This window comes from Neophocaena asiaeorientalis, unplaced genomic scaffold (assembly GCF_003031525.2).
Source record: "Neophocaena asiaeorientalis asiaeorientalis breed wild unplaced genomic scaffold, Neophocaena_asiaeorientalis_V1.1 scaffold322, whole genome shotgun sequence".
Classification (NCBI taxonomy): domain Eukaryota; kingdom Metazoa; phylum Chordata; class Mammalia; order Artiodactyla; family Phocoenidae; genus Neophocaena; species Neophocaena asiaeorientalis.
This window is the reverse complement of record NW_020185329.1, coordinates 1005135-1016299: the sequence shown is the minus strand read 5'-3', so window position 1 is coordinate 1016299 and position 11165 is coordinate 1005135. Positions and strand designations below refer to the sequence as shown.

Sequence of the window (11165 nt, the reverse complement as noted above, 5' to 3'; positions counted from 1 at the left end):
ATAAAGCAAGAACCAAAAAATACGTAAATGTATGTATGTTTACAAGTTCTCAAAGTAGAATGTGCAACTTACACTTTTAAAAGGAGTTTTAAAACCTATTTCTGAATGTAAACTAAAAATTAGAACAGAAAGAGTAGGAAGAGAAGAAAGTGCCACCTCAAGGGCTCCACCCTTCTTCTGATACCCCATCACTCTTCTACCAATTGCCATATTCTGCTTAGAACTATAGTTCATCTTCCACATGCAGACCTTGTAAGTTCCTTCAGAGCAAGGATTGTGTATTCCTGGACGCTGCCCTTAGGGTCTTTCTCAGACCGGTAGGCTTTGGATAGGTGATCAGTAACTGCCTGTGGTTGATTAAATAGCCTTTCCTAACACTCCAGTCAAATTTTAAGGCCAGCCAGAGATCCATCCTTCAGCTATCTAACATCATGGGATATTTAGTAACAAGGCCTTAACCCCCAACCATACTGTTCTAAAATTTTAGGATAGGATGGGTCTCCAACATCTTACACTACATTTGGATTACTTTCAGCAGAGTTCTGACTGGTTCTTTGAATCAGTCTTGGCTTTACGTCCAGGTATAATATATTCTGAACAGTAACCCTGTAAATCAGACTCAAATCTTGCCCACAATGTACTTCCCAGAATCATATAAAAGGCAGAAATTTGGTAAGAATTTTCTCAATGATTCTATATCCAGTTGGTGTGAGCAAAGACCCCCAAATGCTGTTAAACTCCTTAGTGATGTGAACCAGATGGAAAATAAAACAAAAGAATTCACAACTCATGTTAGACTGAATTGAATGTCTTTAATTTCACACAATGAATAACATATGAATAGGATTAACTTTTTTTTTTAATAGTTAAGTGCTCTATACTGTGCTAACCTGATCTGGTAGCGAAAAAGACTGAGCTTTCTTTTAGAAAAAATGTTTAAAACCCAACATCTAAGACCATGGAGGAGCATGACAGTAAAGCATGCCAGATGTATCTACGCCTCAAATAACAGCAAGTCCATGTTCATTTTAAATGTACAAAAATGCTTTATGAATAAAAACTGTTACAAAAAGAACATTTCAAACAATGTACAATTTTTCTTGCCTCTATATTCAATAAAATACAAATACATTTTTTGTTCTAAAATATGTTTACATACAATCAAAGTAGAACATGCAAATTACACTTTAAAAAAGGCTTTTAAAAACCACTTATGAATACAAACTAAAAATTAGCCAGCACGACTTGTAAGACAATCTTGTGCCCCATTTTTTTCTTTTGAAATATATATATACATATTTAACACATCATGTGCATTTATTATTTAAGAAATAGATTTTTTTTTAAAAAAGGAAGAAAAAGAAAGACACCAACCTAAGCTGGAACTGCCCTTCTGTGTTGACCAGTGGCAGCTCTTTTCAATTTTCCCCCCTTTAGTGTTTATTATACCTGGGCAAGTGGGCAAGAGATATCCAGGAAGTTTCTTCCTTGGTTGATATGTGCTTCTAAGACTGTTCCCCAAGTGACTGAGTCCAAGAAGGGAGGCAGACTCATCAGTAGGGCAAACTCTCCAAGAAACAAGAGGCAGGGGGAGCCTGGTACTGTGGAAAGAAACTTTTAAAAACTCCAAGAAAATGCTACGGTATATTACAGTTCGAGTTTCTAGGCACTGTGATGACATTATCTGTAAGCTCTGGCATTTGGACCATTGTGATACTATAGGGTAGTGTTGAGAATAATGTCTATATTTATCTACTTTTACATAACGTGAAGGACTGAAAATCCTGCAATGTAACACTTAAATGGCTTTTGAGGCATTTCGGATTCTGCCACCCACCCCCCTCCATGCTACAGTTGGCATTTAAAGGCTTTGGAAATATATGTATAGATTTTAGACAGTTCCCAGGTAAATCTTCCTCGTGGTAGGGAAAATATATTCTCCAAAAGCTCATTATCTGAATATTGTCGGGTAATAAGCTGTAGGAGTGGGATTTTGTACTTAAGTCCTAAAACCAAATCCTTTATGATCTCCATGTAGTGCATCACCTTATACTATAATTCTGTCACCACTTGCTTATCATATTTATAGACCCAGCAATGCCCAGAACACAAACTCCAACTGCCGTCGGCCGTGGCCTCCCACTCCGGACAGCAGCCAAGTTAACAGGCTAACCCTGTCGGCCCTCAGTCACCTAGTCGGGGCTGTCAGTGGCTGTTGAGTCCCAGGCCTGCCAGGTCACCAGCCAGCCCAGACACGCCCTCCCTTCCTTCGCCCCGTCTTCCTCGGGCTGTAGCCGGAGCAGTGCTGTTAGAGGAAGTTAAACTCTGTTCCTCTCGTTTGAGATGAGGGGCTGAAATGCAAGTGGCTCCCCAGCCACTTAGGAAGGTGGATCAGAGACCCATCATCACCTTCAAGGTGGTTTTTATACAGATTTCATTCTTTGCTCACCCCTAATCAGATTCCCTATAAGTGGGTTCATGCCTGCTTGCTGAAGGCAAGTATTCCAGGAAACAGAAAAGAAAACGAAGGAATTTCTCTCATTATAAAATACTTTTGGATCTGTTTATGGAGCCTCATGCATCCCAAATGACATTTTCTCTAAATAAATATGCAGCCACAGAAGGCAGTGTTGGGTGACTAGAGACCTCCACAACGTGGATCAGGAGAGCTGGGCTCTCATCCTTGTTCTGCAACCAACCAGATGTGAAATGAGACTGGCCCAATGTTGAGTCTGGACAGGAGAGGAGAGGCTAATGCAAAGTGGGTAGTTAGAAAATGAGGAAATGGTCATACTAATAAGATGGGTTAGGTTAATGGAAAGCAAAAGAAAAAATAAAAGTAATGTGATACTGAGGGAGGAGCTTGATGGGAAAGAGGGGAAGCCCTGCAGGTGACTGGACTTGCTTCCACCTCCAAACAGCAGGTTAGCCTGTCTCAGTTTTGCTCCTCTGCAGTTTTTCAACCTATCCTTAGGATCATAAATGTAGAGGATTTGCATTTGACTCACATGACAACTGTAGAACTGAATTTACATATAAGGTGCAAGTCTGCTGTATCTCTCCTGGAATACCTTTCATTGGTTTGAAAATTCTAATGTACCCTAATTTGAAATTTCTCACCTACTAGAGGTTAATGCCAGTTAAGCTTTAGGTCCTTCCTTAAGAAGCTTAGAGAGTGCCAGCTTATTCCCCTCTGCAGGAAGACTTAGTCTGCTCACAGATTTGTTTGGGGAAAGAGTACAACACTGGAAGGAAGAGGGGCAAAAGAAAGAATGAAATCAATTATTTTCAAAATCCAACAAAGGAGAAACCACTTTATGGCCTAATTGAAATGAAAATGGTTGCTCTTTCATAGCAATGTGGGGTGAGCAAGGCTAATTTAAACCTTCCTCTTGAGTGACTTTGGAACCACTCAGACATGGCTTGGGAATGACAAATTGAAAGTGGTTGGTTTGATTTTGCTGTTCAACCTGTATGAAATGCCAAAGGTCAACCTAGGTCACAAACTGAGTATCTATGATATAAGCTTTGGAGAACAGGAGAATGCACTCCTTTAAACTTACATGTTGCTGGGATTAAGTGCAACTGACCTAGTGGCAGCACATGATGTGAAGTCTGTGGCGACAGTGCAGAACAGGATGACTCTGTGGGTAATTTCAACCAACTGGTGGCGCCATGACAGAGCACTGATGTTTGCAAGCATATTAACCTGGGATTTTAAAGTTTACTCCCATAGATAACCCATCCCTTATTCTCCTATGTTCCCAACAAAAATCCTTCTTTCGCTAAGGAAATAATGTTGTGTTCTGAAGTAATAATATGATTTCCTGCCGTTTGCAATTTCCTGTAAAGAAACTTAATTTGGAGGTAAACCAGATATTCTAATTCCCATTAGAAAATTTAATTCTGTCTCTCAGTGTCTCTTTTTATAATCTATCATACCAGGTATTTGATGTCTTAGGAAAGGAAAGGGGAGGAGGGAGGAAATTGAAAATACTTTGAAATTTCCACATCTGACTTTTAGAAAACATCTATGGCAATGGAATAACTTCATATTCATTCTGAGTTTCTTAACATGTTTTACTTGGGCTGTGGAGGTGGATAATAGAGATGGAATATCTGTCCACACTAAACCAATGGCTAGAGTACAACTGGGATGAGAAATGTACAGTCGAAACTGACCATTTAAAAGACGATTTGTCACACACAGTTTGCATCCATGCAGACTGATAGATTTATAATTACATTATGTACAAAATGTTTCAGTTTATTAAGGCAACCACAACTTGGATACTTTGTCCAAGGTGGTGTGATACTATTGGAGTGGTGACACCCTTTGAGCATTTTCTTTCTTTTTTTTTTTTTCCCAGATAAGAACACTTACTCCCATTTGCTTTTATGAAAAGAGACAATGTACTTCTATTGTCTTTTTGTTCCCTTTTTTCAATGACCTTTGATAGTTATTTGTATAAAAAAAAATCCACATACCAAGGCATTGCTAGACACTTGTCTTTCTGGTGGGTCTGGGGTTTCAATTTTTGGTGATTTGTCAGCTATCCCATTTTCTATGGTGCATTAAAACCATTTTATTCTGCCTATTCTTTGCTGATATGTTTTAAGTATAAAAATAACCTGGTTGACACCTGGGTCAATGTATCTTCGGATGCTCTAAATCACTTATTTTTAAAAGGCTCTATTGATACTAAGTATTTGTTTCACAATGACTGAAGTTCAAAGCCAAGTTCCTTGGGACAGCATGCCAAGGGTGAACATTACAACACAGGTAAGGTTTGCATTATTTAGGTGTGTACCAAGTTAAAGAAGGCAGCAAGTAAGTTAATGAAAAGGCATATGGGAGTACAATGGGCAAAGAAAAAGTAGGAACAGATGATTCTAAAAATCATTATATGTGTGATAGAGGAGACACACAGAAGAATTATGAATGCATGTCTAAGGTTGCCTATCACTACAATTCCACCCTCTGATGACGAGTCCATCTGAGAAACTGTATTGTTAACGTAAAGATTCAGGTCACCTGAAGATGATGTTGGTGCCCCAAAGCCTAGCCAAGCTTGAAAAACCAAAAGAAATAAAAACCAATTAAATGGAAGTGGCTTACAACAAAGCCAGCTGAGAAATTTGCGGCTTTTCTCCCCTTGGAATGTTTCCTAATTGAGGGTGTTCCCCTTTCAATTTTCCTGGCCAGCAAATGCAACGGAATCAAGGGCGCACCTTGGATGCGGGAGGTCTGGCGGCTGTCGGAGAGCACCACCGTCTTTCTCCTCCTTGATGGGTCTTGTGCTGCCTGTCAAGGATCTAGCCATACTGAAGTGCCCCTTGGCTGGGAACTGCTGTAAAGCACAGACACACTTCTTTTGAAGACGTTCCCCTGCTTTGCTTTCCCAAGAGCTCCTGAAGGCTCAACCCCGTCATCTGGCCCGAGTCTGCCTGCCCAGCTTCGGGAGAGAAGGGCATTCGGACCCAGCCCCGGCTCACTGCACTTCCAATGCGTCAGTTTCCCCAGCCCCAGGTTCTGACGCCCAGGCCCACCCTAGGGAAGGACATCGCTCTCACTCCCTCGCGACTTCCTCTGCCTTTTGGCCTTCACCTCCTCTTCCTGGGGAAGGGGCTGCTGCGGGGCCGGCTGCTGCGTGGGCTGGGCCGCAGGCTGAGGTTTGTGTTTTCCTTGATGGTGGCCATGATGGTGTCTTGGCTGGCGGCCGGCTCCAAGACGAGCGGGCTCAGGCTTGGCTTCTGACCCCTTTTGCTGGGAAGGTCGATGCATTTTTCCAGCACCGGCATTTGGTCTCTGGAGTCCTCATCAAACTGCGTGGGCTGCTTCCGGGGACGCCCTCTCCTCTTCTTGACGAAGTTGTTGCCTGTCTTTGATTGTCTCTGCAGCCGCTTGGCCTTCAGGATCTTGTTCACATGGTCCAGGTTCTTCTTGGTGGACAGAATCTTGGTGTAGTTGCACATCTTCCGCACCTCGCACTGGATGGCTTCGATCTCCCGCCGCTTGAATCGCTTCTTCAGCGAGGAGCTGGCTGCGGGAAGGGAAGAGAGAAGAAACTGATTACAGGATGCCAGACTGCCTTAAACCTAGTCTTTTCAGTGACAGCTGGCATTATATTTGGCTATGAAGATTATGGAAAATTAATGCTATAACTATGACGCAGTACCCACTATTTCTTCTTTTTCCTTTATTAAAATTAAAAGTAATAAAAATAAACATGGGTTGAATATTATGTGTACAAAGCATTTCATTATTTCAGTCGCTACAACAATCCCATGAAATACACTTGTTCCCATTTTTAAGTTTGGAAACTGAGGCTCACACAATGTAGGAAGATCTACCATAGAAATCAATGTCACAATCACAATATAAATTCTCCCATTACTTTCTCCTATCATAGCTTTTATTTTTTATTCAGCCCTTTGACATTTGATCTAATTCAATTTAGCATTAGGCTATACTTCATCTTTTTGTAAAAGATGCTGAATGGAAAAAATGACAAGCAGCCCTCTGGATCAAGCAATCTGGATCATTCATTTGTACCGTCAGCCTCGAAAAAGAGGTGCCTTGACCTGAACTAGAATATCTAACCGAACCTATTGTATTTCTAACCCTCCTCCAATGACAGAGGGAGGATACTTTTCAGGAACACTCTATTTGGGATGATCCCATCTCTAATTTTTTCCCCAATGGTCTGGACTTGTCAGCTTGCCTGATGATGTCCAATTGACCAAGTCTTTCTTAACTAGTTCACCTTCTGGAAACCCCAAGGGAAATACCAGCCAGGTGTTTCTGAATCATTTACACCCGTGCTACCGGGCTGTTGTTTGCAAGGAGCTCTTTTCATGTCCTGGTGGCCAGATGCGTCTCTATTTTATGAGCCAAACTTCTAGTTGCAGGAAGTCCTGTACTGCCGCCACTAAATAGCCTTCAGAACTGCTTCATTTTGAAGTTCAGACACCATAAAGTGTGAATGGCTTCAAGACGTAGCAGACCTTTCCTCCTTTAGATCGTTCTTTCTCCTTGTATTGTTCACTAGAGGCAAACGTGTACATACATGTGTATACACACATATACACAGGCACTCACACACGTCCTGATAACCCATCTTCACACTGGCTCCTCCCTCTGGCTACTTATAAGCTTAAGAAGTGTGTCCTTAGTGTTTGCTGCTGTGATTTACACTAAATGCTCATCCCCAAAGAAGCCCATGTAGTTGTCGTCAACCCTACGAAACGTTGCAGGCCTAAAAACAAATGTGTTTCATTTTAGCATCATGGTTTGTTGTGTCATCCCATATTTTTTCAACTACTAGTGGACCAGAAGAATAAATATCTTAAGGGAGATGAGGAAAAGATGCTGAAAACAAAGACACTGCTGTCACTTACTCTTGGGCACTCCTGCTTGGTTCTTTCCCTGCTTTTCCCCATTTCTCTCTCATGTTGTGCCCGACACAGATCTCCCAGAAGGTTTTATTTGAAGTTATTTATGTCACAAGTTTCATGGAGTGGGAAGCTCTGAGTTCCACAGGACAGGCCAAAATGGTACTGCTTTTGGCCAAAGGTCATTGTGAGACTTACTGTGCAATGAATAACTACTGAGCAATCTTTAAAATAAGTTATAAAGATCAAAATAGAACAAAGCCAGAGTGAGCTTCTGGCTACAAAAATAAAATTTTTGTACTTAGTGTTGTAAAAGGAAAAGCTTGCTTGATTTTAAGTTTTCAGATGCAGAGACTGACTTTTGTTGGTCTATATGTCCCTCACAGGGCATAGCATGGTGCCTTGTACATGGAAGGGATTTAAAAACTGTTTCTCCACTGATGAATCACACTGATTGTTGCTGCCTTATAATCATATTCTTCTCTAAAGGAGTTTTAGTTTGGATTTTTAAATCGACCATTGCAAATATAGTGACACTAAGAGCAGGTCTCCATGTCAGAGCTAAGCCATTTACCTTGTTCACAGAGTTCATGAGGAAATGAAAACTAGTCAGAAATACCCCACAAAACATTTGGCATTATTATAAATAAAAGTTCCACTTGCAGTTTACCTTCTTTTTAGTTTATATCATCCAAAGAGAAGAAAATGCTATGTGACACATAATACAGCATGCAGGTACAAAGTAAATCATTTTGGGCAATTAGTTGGCAATTTTTGACTGAGTAAAGCTTGACTGGAAAACTCCGTGAGCTGAGCTGGAGATCATTTGGGGCAAATACAACCAATGGATATTTCTTCTCAGTACTTTATTTATTTTTTTTTTTGCAGTACGCGGGCCTCTCACCGTTGTGGCCTCTCCCGCTGCGGAGCACAGGCTCCAGACGCGCAGGCCCAGCGGCCATGGCTCACGGGCCCAGCCGCTCCGCGGCACGTGGGGTCCTCCCGGACCGGGGCACGAACCCATGTCCCCCGCATCGGCAGGCGGACTCCCAACCACTGCGCCACCAGGGAAGCCCTCAGTACTTTTATTTTTTAGCATGAAATGTCAAACAAACAAAAAGGAACCTAGTAGATAATTCCATATTCAATAATTTGTTAGATGCTGCATAATTTTCTATTAGGCCCTTGCATTGAAAAGTGATTATGAAATAAAAATTTATTCCGATTACTGTAAACCTACCAAACAATAATAAAAATATCATAACCAACTCTTTTGTACCCACCATTCACATTTAATAAACATTAATTTTTTGCCATACATGCTTTATTTTTTTTTTAAGCAAGAAAACATTTTAGAGTCAGCTAAGTCAGTGCTCCATCATCAATTCCATTTCCTTTCCTTTCCCTGCTTGAATTTGTACTTTTACTGCATATATGTGAACCCATATTGGTAAAAATTAAAAGTCTGAAACTACCTAATATGTATAATTCTGTAAGGAAGTAGGAACACTTGCAGAGTGTTGGCAGGAGAGCAAATTGACACAATCATTTTGGAGAGCGATTGGGCAATAACTACTAGAGTTGAAGATGGGCGTGCCCAGTGCCCCAGAGATCCCAAGGCCAGGTCACCTCTTTTGCTCATATGTAACAGGAGGCCAAGGACATCCCTTGAAGCTCAGTGTATGTTACAGAAGACTTAAAACAATATAAATATTAATTAAAAAGATAATGAAGCACTGCGATACATTCAAATAATGGAATATTGTATACACGTCTGTTAAAAGGAATAAAATACATATAAATATATCAACATTGTTAAATCTAAAAAAAAAACTTGAATAAAGCAAATAACAAAAGTATTTGTAAGCATATCATTCATGTAAATTTAGAAATACACAGATCCCTTGAATTTTTATTTCATTTTCAATATCCAGACGTGAAGGTTTAAAGTGACCCCAGTGCAGATTAACTGTGAGTCAAAGACTGGGTGGATGAGATTTCAACACTTCTTCCCTCCAAAGCTACCTTATGGGACTTTATCAAGTCTCTAGAGTAGCATTGTCCTATAGAAATTCTGCAGTGGTGGAACTGGTCTATATCTATGCTGTCCCATACAGCAGTCACTAGCCACATGTGGCTACTGGGCACCTGACATATGGCAAGTGATTGAGAAATCGACTCTACATTTAGTTTAATTTAAAGTTAAATAGCTACATGTGGTTAGTGGCTACCATACTGGGCAGCTCAGCTCTAGACCTAAATACCGCGGAATACAGAGGACACACCGAGATCCATTCAGTAAAGCAGTCTGTGGGAAGCTCAGGGCAAACAACCTGGCGCCTTCAACAAATAAGTTGCGAGGTTAGGGGGGAGGGTGGAACTGTAAATTAAAAGAGAGAAGAGATAAAAAGATCATATTTGGATACCAATTTAAACAATCTGTCAAAAGAGATATTTTATAAATTCATGGAAATTTGAATAATGTCTGGGTGTTTCTTGATATTATATAATTATTGCTAACTTTCTTAGGTGTGATAATTGCATTGTGATCATTTTTCAAAGTACCTGTCTTTTAGAAATACATACAAAATTATTAATAGGTGAAATCATATGGTATCATCTGGAACCGGCTTCAAAATAATAAGGGAGGGAGGAGGGGAGTGGAAGTATTCCTAAAACAAGAGTGAAATGAGTTGATTATGTTGAAGCTGAGTGATGAGCACACAGAGGTTTATTATGCTATTCTGCTACTTTGGTATATACTTGCTAGTTCCATAATACATGGTTAAAAAAATATAAATGATTAGTGTCAGTAGAACATCTTTCTCAGGATGCTAGGACTGGCAGGGGGTGGGGGGTGCACTGGTTTTCATATTCTTGGGCTTTATTTCACCTAAATAATTTTAGAAGAATAAACGTCCTCAGTAAAGGGCATGCATAATCTCCCTAGAAAACTCCTGCTGGTAGCTACCCTCCTGGCTGAATGGGAGGAAAGAATGAATGAGCACTGTGGTTTTTATGTTGTGACCAACTGCATGAACATATGTCATGGTCCTATCTCCACTGAGGGCCTCAAGTGTTAAGACTTAATATCCCTCTTTCTTTTTCACAGTACACTTTTTGAGGGGTTTCACATCTACTGAACATCTGAATTTTATTTTGTCCTTTATGTATTATCTAAATTTTCAGTGTAGGCTCATTACTTCGTGTGTGAACAGCACCAGAGTGCAGGTCAGTAGGAAGGGCTCTGGGCAGGGACAGCTGGAAACCAAGCTGAACTAGAATGAACCTCTTAGCCCCTCTGGGTCTCTCTTCATCTATTACACTGAACAGTTAGACTAGATGCTTCTGTATTTAAAGATTGCTATAATACTTACCTATACTCATTATCTATTGCCTTACCAAAAGTGAGGTGGCTTTCTACGACATTTGTTTCATCTAATAATTTTGAAATCCTAGTGTGGTGGAGAGGAGGGCTTTGGACTTGGCAGGGTTTGATATTCACAAATCTTTCTCCTTACTGCTTATGATTTCACTGTTCCTCTAAATGTTAACAGATTTTTCTCTCTTCAAATTGTTTCATTATTAGACAGTAATTTCTGGGCTCTTGCACCAAGATTGATTCCATATTTGCTCTCCTTCCTATAATTGTCCTATATCTTGCCTGTTCTTTGTTAGCCTTAAAGAATAATTATGAGTGGCCAAGGCAAAATATGAATTCATTTCTTCGTAACCCTGCAATGCAAATCATCTTGTAGACTTTTTCTGTA

At 40.4% G+C, this 11165-nt stretch overlaps 1 protein-coding gene across 1 annotated transcript in view; it reads right to left on the bottom strand.

Moving 5' to 3' along the window:
* Window positions 1-816: 816 nt before the first annotated feature.
* The window catches only part of SETBP1 (SET binding protein 1), a 358181-nt gene continuing 347832 nt past the window's right edge, over window positions 817-11165 (bottom strand). The window contains 2 exon segments of the mRNA XM_024734710.1: window positions 817-5685; window positions 5688-6044. Of these exon segments, the coding sequence (XP_024590478.1) occupies window positions 5552-5685; window positions 5688-6044 (491 nt within the window). The 3' untranslated portion in view covers window positions 817-5551.